The sequence below is a fragment of the Plodia interpunctella genome, chromosome 1 (assembly GCF_027563975.2).
Source record: "Plodia interpunctella isolate USDA-ARS_2022_Savannah chromosome 1, ilPloInte3.2, whole genome shotgun sequence".
Classification (NCBI taxonomy): Eukaryota; Metazoa; Arthropoda; class Insecta; order Lepidoptera; family Pyralidae; genus Plodia; species Plodia interpunctella.
Genome location: NC_071294.1, coordinates 2768942 through 2796221, shown reverse-complemented (window position 1 = coordinate 2796221; position 27280 = coordinate 2768942). Strand labels below are relative to the sequence as shown.

Here is a 27280-nt window from a genome sequence, read left to right as displayed (position 1 = left end):
CTATAAGTAGGTTACAGTTAACGTCAAAGGTCAAAGTTGAATGGTGCAACCCACTCTTATTGTCATCATAAATTTCCTACTTACAACAAAGTTCATTCGATTCAATTAAAGTCTCGTTGTTATAACTACTAAACAAATAGTGATTAAATTTCATAGATAAACAGTAGATAACTACATTCCCATTCATCTATGTCTACTTACAATGTTCAGACCAGCTGGTCTCAATCTGCTAGTACAAGCATCATTATAAATTAACCCAACAATGATCTTTATGCGCTGGCAATAAAGGTGAATTTGCAATGTATTGGGAAAGGTCGATATGCAGTTCACTGTACACACGCATGTAAATGCAGCTTGTTACTATTGACACCCCGCGTAAGCAAGATTAAGCACAGATACTCACGCTACTCATAAACTACAAAACGCATTATACATATACAGAAACCATATAGAAGAATGTTATCTTTGTTTCAATTAGGGTGGATTGTACCGTTAACTTTAACGTGCGTGGAAAAATACAAAGTACGCCATTTTGTCTAAACGTCAAAATCAACATCAAATTTGACGGTGCAACTACACCCTTAACTTGACTTGTCAGTTTTTAATAGCTGAAAAATAAAAACATCGAGAATACTTTTTCCTTATGGTGTACTAAACAAATCGAGTAAGAATACGGGATCCCATTTTTTCGCATAAGTTTTTTATTCTAAATTAATTTAGCATAACGAATTAGCCGTATATTTTTTGACATAATAATATTTTGACATACTTGATTTTTGGCATACTTTTTAATAAGCATAATTATAGTTTAGGCTAACGTATTTTACCATAGTAGGTTAGGGTGCGCCAATATGTTTATTTTATTTAGGAATAGTATTTCATTACAGTTTAAAAATTGTTATGCTTATACTAGGTATGCGTAAAAAAATTGTGCCTAAAATATTATGCCAAATTAATTACGTAACTATTATTATTATATGTAAAAGTATGCCATGTTAAATTATGACATAAAATTGTATGCATAAAAATAGGGAACCTTTAGTTAGAGATTTGATTTATAATGGTTTTGCACGAGCGAAGCCGGGACGGGCCGCTAATATTATTTATAATAATACTGTCTGTTTTCGTGTCACACGTGTCTAATAAGTATTTACTTTTCTTGACCAATGCGAATAAAATTTACTATCACTATAAAGTCCTAGATTCTGATGTTAACATACATGTGTTACCTGTGTCATACAATGTGTCATAGGTGACGTAAGATTAGATTAGTAAGAACCAGTGAGTGACCGATATTGATACAGTTGTTGGTTTTATTAAATCATTTTCCCGGATCACTATATCGTAGTTTCAATTTGGTAACATATTTATCCTTGTTTATAAATTGATTTTTTTTTTCTAGAAATTCCTTAGAGTTTTTAGATTCTTTCATATAAATATTTCTACAATAATGGAGATTTTTAATGAATTAAATTTTGTTACTATTACGATATCAAATAGAGGGTTTGTGATTGGTTGAAAAACAACCAGTGATGCCACAATGTCATAATTTCTTTTCTACTTAATTAAGACAGACTGAAATATGGAAGTAGTAGTTATTTCTCACGAAATGGCGCGCAGGGACACCGACTAGCTAGTAATTATTGTGTCGATTTTTTTAAAAGCAATAAGTAATTTTGAAAGAAAAATGTTATCAGTGCATGTGAAATTGCACTGACCTTTCGTTTCCTGTGGCGACTTTAATTTGACACTTTACCACAGAGTAAATAGCATAGAGTTGACAAGTTGCTTAATTTATATTATTTATTTATAGTACTGATAAACACCAAGTAACCGTGTCACGGTTACTTATACAGCTTATACAGCGGTGATAGAAGCGAATTTGCAATTTATTTGTATATTTTTATATATATTTGACTGTACGTTACAGTTAGAGCCTAAGGCACTTGTAGTTACATGTTATAAGACCGAGTTCACATCTAATGTTCTCTTAAAGGTGCACTTACATCGCACATAATTACGGGTGTAGCAGTGCGCAGGCGCGAAGGGAGATATTTGTTTGCAATTAGTTCCCGCACGGGAAGCTTGTGTCCGTAGTAATTTATGGTTACTCGAAAGTAGGTACCGAAGATAGGGTGTGCAAAAAAGGAAATTTGAGATTGAGTCATTATATTATATCCTTATTTTATAGCAAATCTAGACAGAAATATTCAATGACGACAGTTTTAAACATAACATTTATTATAATTAACTATCGTCTCTGTAAATGACAGAGAAAGTTAACTAACGACTAAAAAGTAACATTTAATATTAGCTAGGTACAAACTCATTAAAAGTAGACGTTAAAAATTATAGGGCTCTTTTTCATATTAGTTACTCTTTCAAATATTTCTCTCGTTAATTTTAACCTTACAAACCTGTAGGATCGACTTCAAACTTTTTGATACTTATGAAAAGTCAGAAATGTCAAAAAGTTTAATGTGTCAACCCTGCAGGCCGCAGCTGTCATGGCGTCCACTGACATTTCCTCGTGTAGGGTTAAACTGCCCCGAGCTTAAAGTTTCTTGATGGAAAGATACTCGAAAGTTTTTATAAAAGAAAGTTATGCAGAAGCTTTTATACATTTGTTATCTAGTATCAATATCTTGACTACCAGCTAGTTATAAATATATAACCGCCTGCAATGAGCACATGGAGAAGAGCAAACCGAAAATATGAATTAAAAAAACATCCCAATTACCCCAAGAAGTCCAACAATGGCTTAAAACATAAAAAGTTATCATTTTCTTCGATATTTAAAAAGGTAATTGATGCTAAATTAATATAATTTTACTTTATGCAGCTTAGTTTGGACATTTCCACATTTTTATGCATAGTAAAAGCCGCAATGGGAAGCAGATGAGTTACATAAGTATTTTTTCAGTATAGTCGAAATATTTACCATATTATACTATTATATCACACGAGATAGATTTCAAGTGTGTTGAAGAACGACGTACGCCACGCGCCTGCATTGATCATTACAAGCTCGGCTTTATCACCGCGCTCCCCTTTGCGTTGCGCGAAAATCCTGCCTTAATGTATGTGTATATGTATATTTGCTCTAAGATTTGCGCGTTTACACAAACAACTCGTCAACTATAGAAAGTATTCTTAACGGAAAATTCAACTAAATGAACCTAATAATTTGACATAATATAATGTATTGATAGACAGCTTATTGCTCATTACTATATGCCTAGTAAAATAGATCTCCCCGCATTATAAAACTCATAAATAAATAATGACGTTCTTATAATCGTCATAATAAGAAGCCTATATCTGTGGCGCTGTTTAAAATTGCTAATGTTGTCTTTGTCGAGTCGGGACAGCCTTGTTGCCAATAAAAATTATCGCTCTGTATAATTGGTTACCATCACGAAAGCTTAGCGCGATCGGATATGTATGCGCTTGCGCAAACATGTGAATATCGTAAGCCAAATAGAACTGGCAGACAGTGCATTAGGTTCTGATGCTCCTTGGGTCACTCATAAAATAATAATTGATTTTTTTTCAATTACATGATGCTATATATATATATGCTCCTTGCTCATATATCATCAGAGCATCAGAACCTATATATATCTATGTGTAATAGCCCTGGAAGAGTACCACTCCCATTCTCCCGTGAAAATCGTACGTGGCGACTAAGTGACAGCTGATAAGGTTGATTAGGCAACAACAGCATTCCTAAGGAGCATTGACTTGGCCGGCCGGTTGTATAGACTTTAACTGGCCATCTGCCTGACGTCTATAGTCTCCCTAAAACACCTCAAACGCCATTTCTGTTTAACTCATTACTCTAAATTCTGTGTCTGTAAATAAGTAATTGACTTATAAAATGTCAATGCAATCAAGATTAATTAAGTTGTTACATCAAAATACACGTTTCTCTTTAACTCGATAAGTATACTAAGTACACAGTTATTAAGTATGTTATATAATTTCCACATTTCTCAATTAAATACCTATCTCCGTATATACTTATCAGTTGTAAGAAACATTGCCAATTCATGCGTTGCATTTTTTTTTTCACTTCCTTTCTTTCATATAGAGTTATGTTATTTCTAACACTAATGTTAAACGTTATTACAGTCAAGGCGAATATTTAAATGCCATAACGGGTATATACATACACATTTAGTAACAAGAATTCGCATAAACACTAGTGAACTAAATAAGTAAACATTCAACCAGTGTGCAGGTTTCCACATAATGATTCTTCACGGAAAGCAAGTAGTGATCTATGAAACATACTCTTTATTAATGAGTTAGATTGTTAGCTTAATGTCGTCAAGGATGATATGCGTGCCAATGGTCTGACAACTAGGGATGCCGCCGACCGTGTGAAGTGGAGACGAATAACTAAAGTGGACCCTGGGCTCCGACGCTCAACGGCAGAAGAAACCGGTAAGAGGCTCAGATGAGAGAAACGGCTCATCACTTTTCGCTATGTTTCATTCTCTTGAGAATGAGTGATTTTGAAGATCTTGATGTAATTTCGAGGGAATGAAAAAAAAGTATCTTGGGCCTCGTCGTCTCCGTGTAATGACAATTTCAACAAGTAAATTTTTCACTTTGACAATTAAAAAGGCGGCATTTTTTTATATTGACACTGACAGTTCTATCGTTAATCCATTAAAAATATTACAATCATTTTTTTAATCTTTATACGACTTTCTATTTAGATTTACAATCGATGCCTGTAATTAAGTTCTAAATAGCTAGTTTCATTGGCTATTTTCAATCGATTTCAATGCATCGATTCTATCGCGTACAAATGGCGGCAAACAAAAACTCCGTATTGCCTTCGCAACTACCCCGCTATTAGTGGTCGTTGTTTTTTTTTAATTAATATGACAGTGACGTTATTTAATTTTTTTCTTCTTCATAGTCGTATTCCACAAATAAATTATATATAATAAAAAAAGTTATGCTAACATTTAAATTATTTTACAAACAATGGCTCACATATGATAGATTGTTATTCGTCATTTAAGATAAATGATGATTTAATCCTTGAGGATAAAGTACATGATCTCTTGTTTAACATTGTAAAGCCTATATTATATATAACTACTTATTTATTTTATTTGATACTAGCTTTTGTCTGCGACTTTTCCCGCGTTTATCTCGTGTTCCGTCTCCACTGATAACTTATTCAAATCTCGTTCAATTATATCCATATTTCCGGGTATAAACAACGTATCGCGATGAAATCTATACCAGACTTTAGGTTAGATTATCTGCTATACGACTATGAAAACTACGTCAAATTCTATTCAATAGTTTTTGCGTGATACGCGAACAAAGACATACAAAAATAAAAAGAAAAGTTCTGGCTTCTATTAGTCCCATAAAGAATCCCCAGGCCACATACACTTTTATTATATGTATATAATAGACTTTCTAGTTTAAAATAAGGTGTTTTAAATAAATATAATACCATACATGTAAGCGCGATAACGAAGCCATGAGCGGAGACTTGTTTTATTAGTTTTTTTTTTTTTTTTTGACAGTAACTGGGCAAAAACATTTTATTTTAATCGTGGTTAAAAGTGGCCAGAGTATTTTTCTCAGAGAAAAAAAAAATTAACTGACTCATAACCGCATATATAGATTGTCGATGAAGTAGTTTTTGTTAACATAATAAGCAATAATGATTCATGCTATTAAATATATTTTATTCCACCCAAAGGCAGTAATATAAGTGTAATCTGCTGTCCATCACATGAAAATAAGGTCATTCATTAAAAAACAAGTGTGCTTTCGTAAAAAGTAAAACTTAATTGAAAAGTCAATTATGGAAGATTTTTATAAATGTATATTAAATAAATATACGGTTTCATTGATATTAATATACTTACGTGATTTGAACATTGTTGTTCAAGAACAACCAAATACCTTTACGTATTTGGTTTTACAGAAATCATACTGGTTATATAGACCGGTTACAGTTTTATTATTACACTTACTGATAGATACAAATACATGGATAGATTATATAAAACACATACCATATTCATAAAAAGTTAAGGATAAAGTATGTTTTGCCTCTTTCTGACAATGTCAAATATTATAAAGTGATAAAACATATTTTAGTTAAGTTTTCACTTTTTTTTTAATACTGGGTTTAGCATAGGCGGTCTACTGGCCCCTCAATTTAGACATCAACGAGTTTATGATTTATTGAAATTGTGAATCAATAATTAAATTATGATAATATGGATATCATGTGCATTAGAGAATGTTACACTGAATATCATAGACAAAAACTACTGATTAATGATACTCTATAGAGCGCTTATCTGTGGAATCAATATTTTTTCATATGCACACGAAAATAGGAGGCGATATTGTCACCAATAAAAAAGTAATAAATTACGTGTTCCAATATTACACGATAAATTATTATAGACACGATTCAATTACTTGACGAACGCAAAAACATAATTACGACGGCACGCAAAAAAATTACAACGAAACCGATTCGCGCGAACAAAAACCCATAAAAAGATTACGTTATTTGATTAGGCCTAATTACATTTCTGACCGTAATTAACTCTATATCATTCCCTTTGTTTTATTACAAGAAACACAGATTTGTCTTGCGCTCGAATCGGGAATGTTCAACCCTATTATTTAGGTGTTAAGACAGAGTATTCTTTTTTGTATCAGCAAATGTGATGTTGTAGTTCGTAGATGTCTTACATTCAGATAAGCTGCCGTGTTATTACAGAATAATTTACGATGTAAATGATGTAGATTTGTTAATTTATCCATTGGCACGGCCGAGGCAAGTGCGGACTGGTTCCAAGTTGATTCTGTTGCAAACCGTCCGTGAAACTAACTTTGGAAACATCTGAAATGAGCTCAAATTGACTGAGAACAATAGACACAATACATTTTTTGAATAAATTTTCATATTTTGTTACTGCCATTTTGAATTATTAGAATTGATTTTATTGTTATTTTTCATATACTGACGAAAGATTTAAAATATATAATTTTACTCTGTCATGCAATGCACGCTTTAATTATAAAACAAATTTAAAAAAAAACTTTTTTTTTAAATATCCTCCTAACTTTTTATAACAATCTTTTGCAATTATACCGTAACAAAAGACTAATTGAAACGCATATTCATTAGCTTATACGCAATTAATACAAAAACAGATATGCAGAAGAAACCGCAAACAGCAATTATCAATGTAAACAAAACTTAATTTAACCCTACGGGTATTGATTAATGCAGCTTAATGCTAACGTTAGTCTACGATAAAGTACAGTCAACAGCGCATAAAACACAAAATCACCGCTATCACCACCGCATAAAGATTAATTTAAAATTTGTGTAAGTACAGTTGACTGTACAGCATTCTAAATAACAACTCTATCGCCATCGGGCTTCAATTATCGCACATTTTCCTGGAAACATGGACTAGTCTCATAAATGTCTAAAGGTGAGTGAAAAAGTGGAACAACACTAGCTCATTCCTATATACTTAACTCATTAAAGCAACTAAGTACATTCGACTGCACATCAACCTGCCCGAATTTATCATTCGCCCTTATGAATGAATTTATTTATTTATTTCAGGCAATAGTCCTTGCAAGTATTTATAAGAACTATGTTAGTGAAATCTAAATTAAATAAGCTATAATATGAAAATAATTTATATGATGTAGGTACTATGAAGATTTTGGTGGCCACCGTTTTCAGTTTAGTAGACTGTGTAATGGGACTGTGTAATGGAAAACTATACTCGTAATAATTTGCAATAAATTATTTTAACTAGTGTAGAATAATTTGGAATGAGGATTATTTAGTTTTCGTAAAATGTGACGGTGACGTTGAAGTGCAGTTATTATATAAGTGTTACCTGAACATTACCACATTAAACATGTGCAGAATTTTTTTCGTAAAATAGAAACAAATATACAAGCTTGATCACATACTTTACGATACAAAACAAATTGCATTTTATAACGAATTATCTAAATGACTACGCACCTTTACTTGGACTATAATTAAATATTGTGCGATAAACACAAGTGCAGTGTTTTCTGAGAAACGCTACAGTGAATGTAAAGACATGGTTAAAACCATAAAAATATACAGGGTCAGGACCTAGTGATTGAATAATTATGTGCCATTGTTGTGTATTAGACTGATAAATGCATTTAATGTAATATAATATTGATGTAATATAATATTGATGCGAAAGTTTATGATAATGATGTATGTTACTCTTTCACGCAAAATCTACTAGAGCGATTGTTACGAAATTTAGCACATTAATTAATTTGATGTCAATTCCACCCATATACTCATAAAATTGAATTGTTTTATAAGACAATAATTGATGAATCAATTAATTACACTCAACTTGAATATAATCTATTACTAATCGAATTCCGCAAAGTATCGCAGGAAATCCTTCTTATCGATCAATGTGTGATTGATCCATTCATTTGTTCCATTCATTCTTGCACGGCTGTGAGTACGAGACGTGACGTAGTGTATACGATTGTACAAACACATCAGTAATATTATAGTGGATTTTGTTTGTCGTGATGGGTGTTCTATGTGAGTAGAGTTTTGTGTTTAAATGATCCATGTCAGGCCATAGATACAGAAATGTTTCGCTTGCTCCAAATAAATTAATAAATAGGTTTATTTATTAATCTAGATATATTTGGAGTTCTTCTAGTTGATTGCTTTATTAATAATAACAACAGAATAATAAAACAACTGCCACAAATATCGACAAATATCGATTGATGTCCGATCGCAAAGTTGTACATCTGTGTTTATCTGTGTGTGTGGTTCGTTAAAATAGCGTTTTACTATATGTACATTAACATTTCAATAGACATAAACTGTTTAAAAATTATCTGTTTTATCAAAGAAGTCTTGATAAAACGCCAGTAACTTACACACCTCTTCATTGCCGAGCCTCCTAATCCGGGGAGTTTCCACAAATCATATCTCTATTTTCTATAATACACGAACTACTTTGTGTCCGCGACTTCGCATACCTACATATTTTGATTTTCAATGCGCGAAGTTAAGTTATAGGAAATGATATTTTTCGAGACACAATAACACTTTAACAATTAGTGAGGATAAATAAATATTTTTGATAATTGAAAAAATAAGAAATATATATGTATGTATATAACAATTCTATGAACCCGATGGGTTTGCGTCTGGTCGTAAATTTGGGCGTAAAAGTTTTTGCCCGAGCATAAACCATCATAATATCACAATTACCTCATAAATATATAATTCAATTCACGCTTCAGAATCCATTTTATACAAAGATCAACAAAAAAATATTAAGTCGTAAAAATCTTATGATTTTCGGAAAATAACGGAACAAATAAAAACAATGTAAAAAAATCTAAGACCAGGATTTGTAGCATAATTTGTAAATATCGAAGAATTTATATGGAATTGATATTTTTCCAATTTCAGTTTATTAAACTAGTGGTAGCTCTTGGCTTCGTTTTCCGTGATAACCCTTGTCACTCCTAAAGTTCAAATTTATCTTTGTGACCCATGTCATCAAAATCGGTAACTCTTATTAAATTTATTCATTGCAAACAAAAATACAAAACTTGACTCATTATAATATAGATAGAAATCGATTTATAGAAATAATGATGAAATGACTCAATTTCAGAATAAACTGAGTGAGATACTACATCTAATCAGCTAATTATAAGCTGATTAGATGTAATATCTCACTCAGTTTATTCTGAAAACTACTTGGTCGATATGAGAACATGTAATGACAGGGGTAATGTATGACTAAAATTTACAAATTGACATTTTGATTCACGTGCAGTCGGTAAAGTTCTTTCTCAAAAACTCATTTCGGTGTTGATAATAAATCACACGTGATTATTTTCTTACGAGTGCCAAAAATTTGTGTCCAAGAATTTTTGTGCGTCTCACCGGTTTTTGGTGAGTAATTTCGAAAATAGTCCCCAAATTCGCCCCTGTCACCGCCGCATGACGTCTATGCTGGCTTAGTATACTAAACTTACGATAAACCAAACGTTTATTATACCTAAACCAGAAATTTTATTGTTTTTTCATCATATTTTTGTTATTATTACGATAATGTCTTTATACACTGTTAGGGTATTATTGTAAGGATGTACTTACTGGCAATGGGAATGTTAGATTATTATTTTTTTATAAATGTCGAAGATTCGCTTGTTATTTAATTCATTAACGCTGAAATGAAATCAAATCGTTAATTTACAATATTTGTTAAAATTAATTTTGCTTGCGAAGACAAATTTATTGGCAACTTCAGAAACTATTAGATTTTATGGATAAAGTCATCACATGTCCGCTTTATTAGCTTGGGGTCAAATTATAACGACATTTAGCATAAACATGATAATTTAAAGCCCGCTTTCACAAACATTGCTTAGTTTTAATGTGTGATATCCGCTGACTCGATCGCAAAATTAGTCATTGTACACTTAACAAATTCGTAGTCAACTGTTATCATAACTTCTATAGCATATAATAGTTCAATTAGTCAAGGCGACACAAAGAAGAAACAACCCAAAACATTGCAAATTCATCGATATTACGCGCACAGAAGCGCACTGGCCCAGTGGTTAATACCGACCGCCTGTGATCGAAAGGTCCCAGGTTCGAATACTACTCGTATAACACGACCACCATTTGCTTCCGGTGAAGGTAAACATCGTGGGGAAACCTGCATATTGGTGGACTGTTTAGTTCACTAATGTGAATGCGACTACTTGCCACTAAATGGCAGTAGGTAGTCGTAAAAGTCATGTCAGATGCCTTTAGGCGACTTGTGTAAAATCTGATACCTGTATGTGTGGGATCGACGTCAATAATTCTAAATCTCCATAATTGGTTAAGCAAAAGAAAATCACTTAACTTCTTATCGATTACTTAAATAAGTCATTATCCCCAACCTTGCGGTTTAAATGGCAGTTGAGTCTAGCATTCTTGTCATTTGTTTTTACTGCATAAACTAATTATAGTTTTGCAGTCAGGTACAATATACACAATGTACACAAGATAGCATGGCTGGATTTCCTAAGCGTGTTCGTAACTTCGTACTGCGAGTTTTTATGTCAAAAACCTTTAATTAGAAACTTTCAATATCTATCGATTGGCCACTGTAAATATAAATATGTTTCTATTCCAAGACATTATCTAATTTACTGCGTTGTACACTACTACATTTGGCTAACTCCACGAACCATCCCAAAGAGGTCGCCAGGCAGGCGGCCGGTCGTAAAATTGCAGCTAAATCATCTTTAACGATTTTTACACGCAGACCGCAGAGAACTCATGAATGAGAAAAAGGAAGGAAAGGCATTGATTTTTCAAAATATATTTTTCTTGAATATTTCGTAAGAAAAACATTAATTACAGTTTTTTTTTTTTTAGAATTTTAAACCTTAACCGCGCCATCTGTAGTTCTCTTTAATTTAAAGATGCATTTGAATGTTGCTCAGAAACGGCTTCATCAATGTGCAAAAAAAAAACTCAACATCTCTTGATGTAATGTCATGAATCTTTCAGATGGAGCTACTATTTTCGTATTGCTCCAATCGATTCCGAGAACAAAACGCTAGAATGATCGGTTAATATCCCAGGAATGGTTTGACGAAGATCTGCGCTGAGTACTAAGCGGTACACTCAACTATATATATTTATAAATATTGTGGACCTTTATCGATGTTTCTCTCGCTCATTTGAGCGTGGGTCCGTTGAAAAATAAACTTGCAACATTTTGAGCTTGTCGCCAACCCTCTTTGGGAGTACTGATGTTGCGGCTCATAGTTCTTAAGGCTTCTTATCCCTCAGTCTTCTGGTACGATATTGACGGAAGATATGCAGTAGTCTTCTTCTATATTTACGCGGAATATGGCTTAAAAATAAAATCTTTATCTATATATTTCATAATTTTCGTCACTCGCTTGTACTAATTTTGAAAATAATAATGAGATGATTTTTTTTTAAAGAACGGAAATTGTACCCTTACTCCTGTCTATTCGGGACAATGCTCTTAATCACTGAGCTATCATTACTTAAAATATATGACGTTTTACTATGGCAGGCAGCTGATCGGCAACAATAGCATTCCCAAGGAGGGTCGACGTAGGACAGGCGGCCGGTTGTAAAATCACAACCGAAACTTTTTTACGCTGACCCCGGGATTGGCGGCTTCACAGTCGCAGTGCAGTGCGCAGAGATGAGAGAGACTATAATGCGAAAGTGGTCTAATTTTGCACTATGAAATTTTGCGAAAGTGTCATTTCGTCAAGATCGACCTAGAACTTAGCGTACCTAGCCTTTATTTGCGGCTGACTATACTTTATAGGTGGGTATTATGTCATGATAATTATAGATAATAGTCTGAATCGATTTGTTCTGGTTAATCAGTAACTTGCCATGACTTCAGGAATGATAAGCGGGTTTATTTAATTATCGTCATTAATTGTTTTTTGTAGTTTTATCTTTTTCTATGTAACTCTGATGAAATAAAATTTCAGATTTGCAGCTATTTAGATCATAGCCACTTCATATTACACTGCTAAGCTAAAGCTTGTTTATCTGCTCTTATATATTTTTTTTAATAGCATTGGGTAGTGTCTGCCCAAGATTTGTTTAACTGGCCACCGAGAAACAACAACGTAAATTGTCGTATTCTTTATTCAAATATTTTTCACAATGACATTAAGATACAAATATTCCCGTCGATTGCTTTTGATATTAATTTTTTTCTTTAATCTTTTTTTTTGGGCTTTTGTCTTTAAGACATGTCAGTCCCATCGAATCAAAAGTTTAACGTTACATTACTAGTGATTGTGCCTTCTGGTGGTCGCGTGACTCATTGGAAGGACTCCAATAAGCCATACAAACAAGCACATGGAGGCATCCATAATATATGGCTCCCTCAGAATGGTTTGGATGAAACCTATGTATCCCAGCTTATTATATTAATATATTATCTAGAAATGTTTCCCTTGCACCTAATAAATTTGTTATTTTTATTGTAAAATGCAAAGAAGTCAATATATCATAGTTTTATTTATTGCTGAACAAAGATTTTGGTCAGTGTCTACATAAAAAAACTTCAAATTTTAAAGATTCTACTGTGATTTTTCGACCGCCCGTCTATCAGATGTCTTGGCTTATTATCCCTTGATCTTAAAGTGGTTCTCTTCTAAGGGATCGTAACGTGAGTTGTATTGTAGTGAAGTATAGCTATATAGAGTTAATTCAATTTAGATCTGAACATTTCAGTTAATTTGAGAGCAAAGTTCAGCGCGGTGGTGTCGTGATTCACAACGATTACTATAGTAATCCTGACCTCAGTAATCAATTGTAATTTGATAGATTAATGTCATTAGTGTAATTATGCTCTGATTATGGTGTTATGTTTTAATTGGTTCGTTGGAAACTCGGCGGGGAACGCACCTCGACTCGCAACTAGTTATTTGTGTAATTTTTTCTCCCGGAAATTGTTTTTTTCCAGTGAAATTATATGATACAGATTAATCTTCATGGCCGCTTGTTAATGGATTTGAACGGTTATAGTGGGTTAGTCTATGTATATATATATATGACACGATAAATATGAAGGAATAAAACTGTTGATTTCGATTATCAAATCGATAAAGGTACATCTAATATCTACATAAAATAAAACTGTAAGTGGACTATATCCATAAGAGATATTTAAGAAAAATAATGATGGAGATCTTTATGGGACTAATAGAAGCCAAAACATTTTTTTTTTTAATTTTCCGTCTGTCTGCCTACCTGTCTATATGTTACGAAAATCTACGGAATTGAATGCAGTTTTCACAGGTATATAGCGAGTGGACTAACTTAAAATCTGGTATTGGTGTCATCTCGATACGTTGCTTAGAAGTTAGGAGCGGACACACGAAACAGCTAATAGTTTTTGAATGTAAATGTTATCTAATAATCAAAATTCTAAATAGACAAAATAAATGCTGAGTGCAAAGTGCGGTTTGACATTTCACTTCTTAGTATCAAATCGATTCGAAGTGAGACGCAGCGAACCAATCACATTGCAGTGTGGTTGTCGGCGCGTCACAATAGCGCACTGTGACTGTGACCTGCGAACCGATTCGATGGTGAGACATAAATGGCAAAGTCGCACTACACATACTGGCATTTTTATGTTTCGTCAATTTTCTAAATTGTCAATTTTTTCTGTTAGCATTTTAATATCTTAACATTCGTCATAATTCTTTTAAGCCTAACTTCTAAATTCCTCTTTACAGATTACTACCCCCACGAGCAAGCCTACAAATATAACGCGATGGGGGTGTCCGAGCCCCCTAAAGACGACTCCCCGCGCACGACTCCAGAATTATCCACGTCCAGGTCCGACCATTCTCCGGGCGAACGCCCCCCTCCCGGCTCAGCTGATAGCGACGACGCCGACGACTTCGCGCCCAAGAGAAAGCAGAGGCGTTACAGGACTACCTTCACAAGCTTCCAGCTTGAGGAGCTGGAGAAAGCATTCTCCAGGACACATTATCCTGATGTTTTTACGAGGTAAGTCTTTATGACTTTTTAATATTCTTATATTTTCGGTCCTGTAACTTGCATGTCAGTCAATTTAGTTTCATTGTGTGGTTCTCTAGAATACCATTCCGTATCCTTTCGTTTATGTCTTAGGCGACTATAGATAATCGACAGTAGCATTCCCAAGGATGGTTGACGTCATTCTGGCGGCTGGTAGTAAAATCACTGCCGAATCTTCAACATTTTAGGGCCTAAAAAATAAACCTTTAAGACTTATCCGCACACAACAGTGCCGGCACAGTGCAGACACGTGCCGATCAGTAATGTATCAGTGTAAGTTAAAAAATGATATTGTACCCATGGATTTAGTAAGTACGTTGTACGGAGTAACTACTAATTCCATGATTGTGCCATACCTTTTTTACGACGCTATCTGTACTCGTCAGTGACAATGACGTTCGACGCAGCACTGACATCACTGAACGTCACTGTCACTATCGACTGTATGCGGCTCATGGATTTAATTTCGTACAACGGAGTACCTACTAATTCCATAGTGCGGGTACGCCTTACCTATAGGTTTATTTTATACGCTGACGCCGTTTTACCAGGAAAATGTGAAGATGAGTAAGAGAGTCAGTCCAATTAACCTATCTATATCTAGGCCACTATGTAATAGTGGCGATTGTGTAATAACATTGTATGGGTTGATGTGCCGTCGACTGTACGTACAATTGAACAATTATCCATACTTCCATACTAATATTATAAAGAGAAAGATTTGTATTTTTGTTGACATGGAACGGCTGAACCGATTTGATTGATTTAATTTCACTTCGTAGTTAGTACGTACCTAGTTATGAAATAGAACTGAATCGATAGTGTTCTTAAAAATGTTAGGAAATGATGAGATAAGATGATGCCAGCAATTTGGGGGTTCCTCAAAATTTTTATTCAGTTTTTATTCATAAGACAAGTATAACAAGACTTTTTTCGCCTATTGAAAATTATTTTCTTTAAACAAATAAAACGATAACAATTTTCCTTACTCCTATTTTTTCCTTCTAGAATTACAAGAAAATCTTGAAGATATTTTAATCAGTTGCTTAATCCCTAATAAATAGATAAGTGGATATCTAATTAATATCTTCCATTTGTCCATAAATAAATTGTTCAGATATTGCGTTTGTGGATATAAAGTTATTTATATTCTGATAAGGGTTAATTAAATTAATGTAAACAATATTATAGAGATAGCGCTTTCCGGCTCAAGATAGCCTGCGATAGTGTCGTATCAGACAAAAGGGTTACCAGGACATTTTTAGTTTATTATGAATCATACATTGTAACATGAGTAGGCAGGAAAAGTCTATAGGCAAATTAGTATTTAAGTTGACAGAGGTCAGTCAAGAAGAGAGTGGATTGCACCAGTCAACTTCGACGATAACTCTAACCTGCGCAGAAAAACGCAAAGCCATTAGCATAGAACTTACGGGCGGGTTAAAATGATCGTCAATGTTGACTGGTGCAACTCACCCTAATTCTTTGTCGACCTCTATGGTGTAGTGGTGACCACGCTCGTTCGCTATCTGGAGGTCCTGGGTTCGATTCTCAGTGCTTGCAAATATTCGTACATGTGATCATTGATATTTGTCTGCGGTTCTGGATGTGAATGACACGTTGCCACAAGGCAGTGAAAATCTACCTAACCACGATATGTGTTTTTGTGAGGTGCTTTCATTTAATATATTTTAATGGTTTCTTTTTTATTGTTACAGAGAAGAACTTGCAATGAAAATTGGGTTAACGGAGGCAAGAATACAGGTAAATAACATACAACTATCACGCCTTATTCGTATGTACTGTAGAATTTATTATATCCTCATATAATATTCTTTCAATTAGAAATACGCATTTACTTAATGTCATTAATACGACAACAAACTAACCCAGAGAGCTGCAAATTGCAGTGCGCGCATGGAATGACACCCACGGCCCACGGCGCAGCTAGCTAATGCCCGCGCTCCGAGGACATGTCGGGACAACCTCTAATCAGCTGCGCCGAACCGTACTTGCGATTACTATAATAAACTGCTTTTACATCGAGCGAGGAGCTGTTGGAGGTGGCAATGTGACTTAAAAGCGGAAATTTAATAATTTTTTATAGTAAATTTTATACTTGGTCATTTTGAGAAATTAGTGTTTTAAACCTTCTTTCCAGTTCTTTCTTACTTGAGTCCTTCCTTCTTCATGCTATTGGTTTTATAGTCGTTTCCTGGAATCGGCTTCTAGGACAGGGCTGGAAATATAACCAAAAATTATATTAAAGTACCAATAATGTTCTACATCCTTTACCAGAGGTAGATCTTGGTACATAAGTTGTCTGCATGTTAATTAGTGTTAGTATTGTATTGCTATATTCTTCCTTTCTTAAAATCAATACATCTTGGCAAATTTTATCTATTACGGCTCAATAAGAATACATAGAAATAATCTCCATATTATTAATAAGATTTTAAACAAATAATTGGTCAATAGTTTCCATTGTGTATTGCACCATGCATGAATTTATATCAGCCATTTTTGTCAATGTTTAGATAATGTCCTGAAGAATATCTGATAATTCAAACTTTTTGAACTAAATATGATGATCGGTATAAGAATCTTTGCTATCTATCTTTATCTGTTAAATCGGATATAGATAGGCAGATAGCCTATCAATGACACCCTTAATCGAACAAAATTCGCATTTAATACAAACACTACTAAATGTGGTGAAACTTTTGGTACTTATACGTATTTTATACATTATAAATATTTAAGATTAATATTCTTCTCGGTGGAGTTATTTCCATCTCTCTCTATCTTCTCCATGTGCGAAAAATTCAATGTTATTAAGAACTATAAACTCATAAAATGACATTTTTGCCGCAAGTTTTTATTGTCGTCATATAGATCTATGCCATTTAACGCCTGACAAAAAACCCATGTCCGTGCCGTAAACCGCTTAGTAGTTACCTCATTGGGAGCCGATCCTGGGTGCACCAGGTCATGCTAAAGCGACGTAAGAAATTTCAACTCTGCGGGACAAATGAAAGTAGGAGACATCTAGGACAACTAAGCAAGATTTTATTACAGCCAGACAAGCAAACATCGGGACAGGTGAAACTAAATAAAATATTGTAAAAAATAAAAACCCGCTTAACTAGATTACAATGCTATCAGATTTTATTATCATTGTTCTTGTAATAGATTCCATGGCGTTTCATATTATAAGCAATACATATTCTATGAAAGCCCATGAAACAATGAAGATTTCTCATAATTTATACTGTCAGCTCCTACATCAATTGAAGTGTAGGCTATAGTTGAGTTTTTGTGTCACTTACTCGAGATATTGTTTGTGACAGCTATTGTTGTCATTTTCCGGATCACTTGAACTTAATTGGAATTGATCAATTATATTATTAAGTGACCTTATCATATTAAATTATAGCATTGGTGTACAGTTTAGTTCACTAGTGTGTATCCGACTACATGCCAATCTATGGCGGGGTAGGTAGTCGTAAAAGTCATGTCAGATGCCTTAAGACGAATAAAATCTGACATCAGTGTTAGTAATAACACACTCGATATGACGATCTAAGCGTTTACCGGTTCCTTTCTGCGTCGGAGCCCAGCGTCCATTTTCCTAATTTTTCTTCTCAACTTCGCATGGTTTTAGCGTTCTTATTAGTCGAGACAATTGGCACGCATATTATCCTTTGCAACAGCAAGCCTTATCGTTTTGGCTTTTTGGGTATGCCCCTTCTGCCACGCCCGGGCAGACTGTGTTGCCAGGTTTTTTTTTTTCTATGTAACTTGGCGGTTTACACAAGACGTAGGTGGCACGTGTTGTGTGTCACAACCTGAAACCATTTCTATCCGTACAATCCATACTATTATAAAGAGAAGTCCTTATGTTATTGTTGTTATTTGTATTTAATAAACTCAAAAAGTACCGATAAAAATATTTATAAAGATTGGTACAGAGATAGACGAAACGTTCTGGAGTAACATAAGCATTTTTTATGGTTTTGCGGGACAGCTCGCTAGTTTATTATATGCCAGCTCCACTGCTAACAAGGAGTACATCCTTGACAATCTTAATAAGAGTTGCTGCGCCATATCATTGGAATCGCAGGGGTTTATTTAGCTCAATCGATTTGTACTCGTACGACTGTTCGAATACAAATTAAAACGACTGCATTGAGGTCGGTGTTCACGTAAAATGTCGTTGTTTTTTAATTAATTCGGTACATCAGGTCCCATAGGTGGATGTTGTCTTCTACCACTTTTTATCTGTTGTGTCTATGCTCCATCCATTTTAATAAGAGAACAAGACGTAAATCTTTCAAAAGTAGTTTATAGAATACTTTCTATAATGATCTAAGAAAATATTTACTAAAAATACAGGTTGTTAAACGAATAGGAGATAGTACTCAAATTGTGCACTTCCTATATTTATATAAGTATTAGAGGCTTTGCCATGATTATCATACAAACATTTTTGAAAAAAATGTTATGCCTTTGTTTGAATGGGGGTCTTTAACTACATGCATACCATATTTCATCAAAATCGGTCACGCGGTTTAGCCGTGAAAGCGCCGGAAAAGACACAGACATATACAGACTTTCGCATTAACGCTATAAAATTATAATAATACCTATAGATATAATATAATATAAAATATAATATAATAATAATAATTAGTACGGATAGATAAAGGTATCGAAGATAATAATCCTTGTTTGAATTGTAATATGATTGAAAATAAAATAATATATAATCAAATCTTTATCATATTAATATTAATTAATATGATAATGATTTGAAGTTTTGTCGGACATGCATGGTTTATGCTATTTATTTCAAAAGGAATGATGTAAAAACAATAAGCAATGTATCTTATTGATAATTACATCAAATTAACCAGAAAAGACGATTATCTAAGATTATATTTCGCACGGTAAATATCATTCGTGGTTATTCACAACTAACAATACCTAATTATTCCAAAGTTGCGAGTCTTTTTGTGAATAAACTGGGAAAATACATGTCGTAAATCCATATCTAGAGATGAAAGAAAGTAGTAGACAACAAGTTATTTAGTCTACTAAATAGGCAGTCATTAACTTCTTCTGGAGGTATACCTCCACATGTTTTCAATGAGGTAATATGAACATCGCCATTTTAAATCACCGTGTATTTAAAATTTTCCACATAGCGCATGGGGAATAGTATTAGGAAGAAAGAAGTATTATGATTACATTTTAAGAATGAAAGGAAAAACAAGGCCTGAAAATAGACAGGCTGATGTCACGACAAGATGGTCAAATCGGATGACTTTAAAGGATTTGTTCTCAACAAACCAAAGACTGGTGGAGTTAGGAAATGCTTTTGCCTTATATCCTGTAATGCAAATTCAACGCTATTACCGTTTCATAGCGTTCTATTTTATATAACTTGAGTTGCGGTTGACGGCATATGCTGTATATCCTTACTTCCATAGTTAATATTACAAATGCGAAAATACGCCAAAACCGCTGGGCCGATTTTAATGTAATTTGGAATAGATATAGTCAATGGTCCGAAGTGAAACACAGGCTACCGCGGCCGGAGATACAAACTACTATCCCCGAGCTAAGTATAGATAGGAATTCTAGTGAAACTACGACCAAAAGCTAGTAATCATTGGACTAGTAGATATGTTTGAAGCCAGTGATTATTAAATGATGCCATTAGCTGAGTTCTTGTATCTCAAGTGAAGTATTCGATCAAATGGGCCGTAAGATTACGCTCATTTCATACCTACTTAGTTGTTTTGATATTTGCAATTCAGTTTTTATTACGAAATATTTTATACTAGCTGTTATCTGCAGCTCTGTCTGCATGTGCGACCTCGGATTGTTAACTATATCTAATCAGAGTTTCATCAAAATCGGCTTTGCGGTTTAGCCGTGAAAGCGTGAAAGACAGAATTTCGCATTTGTAATATTAGTACATATTCACTCGAAGAAATTGTGTTACTGTTTGGTACAGTCGACAACATAATGATACATCAACCTTTTCAATACAAATACCCCGCCAATAACGCGTTATCGATGTGCAGGGTAACCTAACGACCGAGCGACCGCTCACTTTTCCTGTCGAAATTTTTCAAAAATAACTATGTATTTAATAATTTGAAAGCTATTTGCTATGAGCGCGATCTTGGGCACCCTGTGAAGAAGCAACCGGCCATTACCTTAACGTTCTCTGTCCAGCCAGCTATTAAACCCAGCACCTGAGCTTCTGAGCTTTTTGCGCGCACCATACCTCGCATTCCTCCGCCTTGTCCACCTTCAATTACAACATTTTAAATTCGTACCCATATGAAGTCATATTTTATAACCATAATCAACCTTAATCACAACATACAACTATCAACTCTATGATATACATAATAAGTTTTAAAATTATTTAACAGCTCATTATGCGCGCGCGCAGCACCCACTAAAACATTTTCAGAATCCATTTAGTTTTTTACGCGTCCGCATTTATCATAAGTGAATTAATTTAAATTGCCATAAAATACCAGTTAGCATAATGATGCACTAGTGTAATGCTGTTTTTCGGTCATATCGCTGGATATCATAAATATTACATGCGATATTGGTAATATAAATCAGCGTTTGAGCTGCATTCTTACGAATTTCGTTTTTTTCCGCGGACACAAAATATGGAAAACACAGATTTTTGAAGCAGGGAAAAATCCTCCATTACTATATATTATCACTAGCAGCCCGTCCCGGCTTCGCTCGGGTAAAAACACGGGTAAAATTATAATAAAACTTTTTCAGAAATCACCCTATACCTATAGATAATCATATTCCATCTAGATATAATGCACTAATGTTAGTAATATAGTCCAATATCAATTTCATTTCGTCCTTACATATATAGTTTCTATCCTATTGTATTTAATAGAAAACAAAATATCTAGCTGTATTGTATTAGCAATATCTCGAATTTCACTATTACAATTTCAACTAAGATTCTTGGGAGCACAGCGACCGCTTTTCTACTTATTACAGGATCGAAACAAACTGTAATTTCAACTAAAGGATCTAACATCATTTTCTTTTACGTTATATGTACTGAATCATCGTACGTTATGTAATACGTTATGTGGTAATGCTTATACATATTATAAGAGAAGTTCCCCTGTCACGTCTGTCTGTATGAAAGCGATAAACTCAAAAACTACCGGACAGATTTTTGTACGGTTACCAAGTGATAGTGAGGAAGGTTTAAGTGTACCTATAATTTAGCTATTATTTATTATATAGCCATTATTTTATATAATACACTTTATTGGTGCTCGCAACAGACAAGAAAAAACTCATTTCAGCGGCTAGAGAAATATACAAAATGGACGAAACGGACAGCGAAATAGAAGACGACGAAACCGTCACCAACACACACATCGAAGTCAGCGAGGAAAACGAAACGCACCAACGCTCTCCTCCATCGAATAACCCGTCCTCCTAAATTCCAATATTGGCTACAGGCTGCATAGTCGGTTGATTGTGGTCGACCGGTTAAGGCTAGTCGACCGTCCTCTCCCATCCCAGAGCGTGTCACTCCTTATAAAACCGTGCTCCCTGGTGTGCGACGCCACCGCTTCCACCCGGCAAGGTAGCGGTCGCTGGGAGGCCAGCTAAGGAACGTCCTCTGATACCTCGTATTGATAGCACAAGTAAGCGAGCTCGACGCTGTTTTGTTGGCAAGGTGAAACATGTAGATGAAGGACGTATATTCCAGCAAACGTGACTTTGATGGATGGAAGCAACGTCGCATAGGTACGGCCTACGGCCTGTATTCGGCTCGTCCGTTTCAGCCTCCGAGCTGGCTGGGTGTGGTGCATATGTTCATGTTCATGTTCATGTAATACACTTTATTGGTGTAGTTCATTAGAAAACAAATTGCAACATCTATGATTTTCATAATTCTTGTCAGCGCTCTGGAAATTGATCATAAGACTTTTTTAGATTAATGAAGTGAATTCAAATTATTTTAAAGATAAATTAGTTCTTTACTCGGCATTCTTCAAAGCCATATACGTATTTATATCGATTATATTTAAAAACGTAATATTACGAATTATGATAATTACATGACTTTATTATTATCCATTGACTTACAGTTCACTTGCAATAATGACGTCATTTATTAGCACTAAGTAGAGATAATTACAAATTGTAAATGCAAATTACAAAAATGCAACTGAATAAAAATAAATAAAAACGTTAAAGGTTAGCAATGAGGTAATTTAGTGGTTACTGATTACTTCATGTTTTTTTTTATTTTATTTTTTTTACTTTATTATAATAAAAGGGGATTGATAAGCCGGCTGTATTTTTTTTTCAACTGAATATATCGTTGAAGAATAAGACGTATTTTTATAATAAACGAGGCGTCCCGGTCCGGCTTCGCTCGATAGATTTCGAATATAATAAATTATACACCTAAATTCGCTCGATATATATCGAATATATTAAATTATACACCTAAATCTACCTCAGGAATCACACTATCTAATGTTGAAAACCGCATGAAAATCCGTGCCGTAGTTTTTGAGTTTATCGCGCACAGAGGGACAGACGCGGCTGGGGACTTTGTTTTAATCCTAATCGAACCAACAGGAAAAAGTTCATGTTATCCGATTGGTCAGACAAAGAAAGTCATGTGACCAGAGCGCGTTTTATTTTGTGTAGCCATTCTTCCCCTTGAAAAATGTTTTCTTTCACTAAAATATCTACTTTCAAAAGAAAGTGTCTAAAAAGTATAATATGTTTAATAGAGTTAGATTGAGAGGTTCCGACTCTTTGGTGTAAACTAGGGATTACTCATCATCTCCATGGGATTTTTATTATCTTAGAAGCGACTTATAAGTGACTCCCAAAGGATGGGCTAGCATCTATCTCAATTTCAGGATCTCAATTCCACCAATAGCTCGCTACCTTGCTAAACGTAGCCGGCGTCTCTTGACACTGTCTACCCCGCAAAGCATACAGACGTATATATGTAAGGAAATAATACGAAATTCACAACATCTCACAATTATCCTTCTTTCCAGGTGTGGTTCCAAAACCGACGCGCGAAGTGGAGGAAGCAGGAGAAGGTGGGCCCTCAAGCTCACCCCTACAACCCTTACCTGGCGGCCGGGGGCGGAGCACCCCCGCCGTCCGTCGTAGCCTCCATGCCCAACCCTTTCACACAACTAGGGTTTGGCTTTAGGAAACCCTTCGACACCAACGCTTTGGCCTCCTTCAGGTGAGAAGAAATCAGAAATTAAATTTAAAATTTATATCGGAAATGAAAGCGTTCCAAATTGGCAGCAGTCATCCATACATGTCTTTATTGAAAAAGAGTCTGTAACTAACTAATAATTTTCTCTCATTCCCACAGATACGCCGGAGCGCCAGTCCTTGGCACACAGTACCTCGGAGCGCCACTACCTAGGCCACCTCTCTTCAGCACGCCTCTTTACACCACGTCCCCCCCCTTCCATTCAATCCTAGCAGGCCTCGCCGCTCCTCCTCGACAGTCCCCCGACCCTCCCCCTGTCTCACCCCCGATATCGCCCGGCAGTGAATCCCCCCCAGCCCAAAATGCCGCGCCAGAAGTAGAAAGAAGAAGCTCCAGTATAGCAGCTTTAAGGATGGCAGCGAGGGAACACGAGTTGAGACTGGAGATCTTAAGGCAGCGGCATCAAACAGATTTGATTAGTTGAGCTTCGTAAACCAGTGCTTGGACTTAGTAGAATTGATCGTAACCGCTCGGCTGCGACTACGTGCGTTGGCAACGCTTACAATGCCCGTACAATATAATGTACTCGTGAAAGTACATAATAGGCAATATATCACAAAATGCGGTTCTCACCGCTCTAGGTCGTGGCCCTAAATGGTATTACGGTATGGAACTTTGTAAGATAGTTAGGATATTCGAGATTTTAATAAACTTCCAATAGATTGAACAGAGACTGCAAAAATGTGTATGTACTATAGGAAGTACATAATAATAATATAGGTGCACATAATAAACAAAAACGCGACTCTTGATATTTATTTACTTTACGTGTCAATTAACTTTTAATAGCATTTAATGTAACAAAAAGCTAAAGTATTTATGTTAAATAAAATTCACTTATCGTATTTCTTAGAAATTCAATTATCTATCAAATAAACAATAAAACGCTGGAAACTACTCGTATGAAGCGATTGTAAATATTGATGAATCCTATAGAGATAATGTACTTATTTAATTAACTTATTGTAACGTCTTCAGCAGTAAAGGTGGAAGGAATCCGACTCATGGAAATAAATAATAATCATGCAAATAAATGCAATAATTCTGAGCTCTGGACTTTTTACGTCGAGCGATAAACTTTTTCATATAATGTAATTAACGACCTGGACGAGGATGTATTATAATAAGTCACTAATCGCCAAACACTAAAAAGTATTTATTGTACAAAATTTCCTTAAATACAATAGAAAATGTATCTAGTTTGATTTGACGGTACATGGCATTTTCCATCAAATCAAACTAGATACATTTTACTGTTTTCAAATACATTTTATATGAAACTTGGGTGAATGACGTCACGATTTTCCATCAAAATGGTAATCCTTTTAATAGTCAATATGATTTTCAAAAGACATTCTTATTTACTTACAAAATATTTACTTTGTGTTATACGTATGTATACCGGACATGCGCATGAGTTTTGGTTCAGCTCTCTAGACATTATAATGTAACAAACATACAAACCACATTCTTTAAAAGATTTTGATACAAACCGTTTTTCCATCGCATACGCATGTCTCTGTTCAAATGATCTTAACCGATTCCCAAATAAAAGGAGGTTATATAAGGTATATATAGTTTAGGTACTTACATCCGTCCAATATAGCCCTTATTGTTATTTATTGTAACCTAAGTACGTACTTAATTGTATAAATAAGTTATGATTTACCGAAGTGATAATTCTAAAAAAATATTCGGTGCCCACAGCGTGCCTTTCCTATATAAAATTATACATAATTGTAATGATTCAATTAAATATGGATATTAGAAAAAAATACTACTGTTTAGACAAAAAAATATATTATTGTGTGATTTAAAATAATATAGCAGCTCTTTAAATATCAGGCTATTATACCGGTATTTATTATATACCGGTAACTTGTATTTGTATCTAAGATTTAAGTACAAAATATTTGTCTAAAGAATTACAATACTATACTAAAATCCTGAATCCTTATTTTGTGCCTATAAAAATTGAAGTTCCTATCCGATGAAGTGTATGACACAGTTAAATAAACTTGTAAAAATGTTTATATTTGGTTCGATAAAAGTAATAACATAGTAAAACCTCAATTTAAATAACACCAAAGAACCTTAATATATATTGACATATCTCAATTAATATTGCTTACCTAAATTATTAATACTTATCAGTTATTTGATAAAACTAAGGCTAATATATATTAATAATATTGGTAATTGTATCCTATACTGTGTGCCTTCACTGAGAAAAAAATACGAAATAAAAATTTAAGCCACCCCTGACACCGAAGTTATTGGCATTCTCTCATCTGTTAGAAAAGAGATCGACGAAGAAGAAGAATCGAAAACTAAAGTAGCAAATATTTAGAGAGCTGCAAAACAAAGTCTAAGCTAATACAAAATTCTTTCTTGAAATTTTTATTTTCATGAATATTGTATAAAATAAACAAAACATGAATTCATTTAACTAGTTTCATTTACTTTGTTGTTAACCCCTACTAATAAATGACGATGAACCTACTACGAGCTATGAAAGAAATCTTGCGGAACCATTAACAGATTGTTGTCAGCGACTGTAGCGCCGCGTTAGCGGGACCTCTTTCGTCAATTTGACCAAATACAACAACCAACAACGAATATAATATGATGAATGATAAAAAGAACATTTTTGAGAGTGGTAAAGCAACGACGAGATTAACTTTAACCTGCGCAGACAAACGTCAAAGTTGACTAGTGCAATTAAATCTAAACCTGCACAAGAGTCATAGAAACGTCGTACTTATTCATGCGATGTTCCACGAGAGAAGTTACCTTTTGGAGGGGAGTCGCATAAGCGCTTAACCCTTTGCAGGACACTACGTCTAGACGTTATAACTTCTTTTGTATCTCGTTTAGAGTCCGTGAAAGGGTTAAGAAGTTTCGGTTGCTCATTAAGCTATGCCCTCCTTAAGGTAGCTTCTAGTGGAGCGTCGCTTAAGGTTCCTAAACACTATGTGCAGATGAACAAACATAATGCCGGCTATTACAGGTAGCTACCGACGTCAATGAACAATATTGCGTAGTTTGTATGAAAGCTTTTATTTACCGCTAGATAAGATAAAAACTAGTAATGTATCTATAATGTCAAAGCCGCCAAAGCTCGCCGAACTGTTCAATGACAGTGTGGAGATATAAGGTACGCTCAATCCCATCGCATGATGATGGGATGCAACTGAATAGATGTCGATCTGTTAGAATACATTGCGTATTTTGTATGTGAGCTCTTAGCTAATCATTATACAGTACCTAAA

At 34.5% G+C, this 27280-nt stretch overlaps 1 protein-coding gene across 2 annotated transcripts in view; it reads left to right on the top strand.

Moving 5' to 3' along the window:
* The window catches only part of LOC128671291 (homeobox protein aristaless-like), a 63599-nt gene extending 37147 nt beyond the window's left edge, over positions 1 to 26452 (top strand). The window contains exons 1-5 of one of the 2 annotated variants that reach the window (XM_053747652.2): positions 8524 to 8629; positions 14368 to 14644; positions 16393 to 16438; positions 23776 to 23972; positions 24108 to 26452. In XM_053747652.2, the coding sequence (XP_053603627.1) occupies positions 8617 to 8629; positions 14368 to 14644; positions 16393 to 16438; positions 23776 to 23972; positions 24108 to 24432 (858 nt within the window). In that variant the 5' untranslated portion in view covers positions 8524 to 8616 and the 3' untranslated portion in view covers positions 24433 to 26452. Of the gene's footprint in view, positions 1 to 8523; positions 8630 to 14367; positions 14645 to 16392; positions 16439 to 23775; positions 23973 to 24107 lie in introns of those variants that run through there. The other variant, XM_053747645.2, reaches the window with a different exon arrangement.
* Positions 26453 to 27280: the final 828 nt, after the last annotated feature.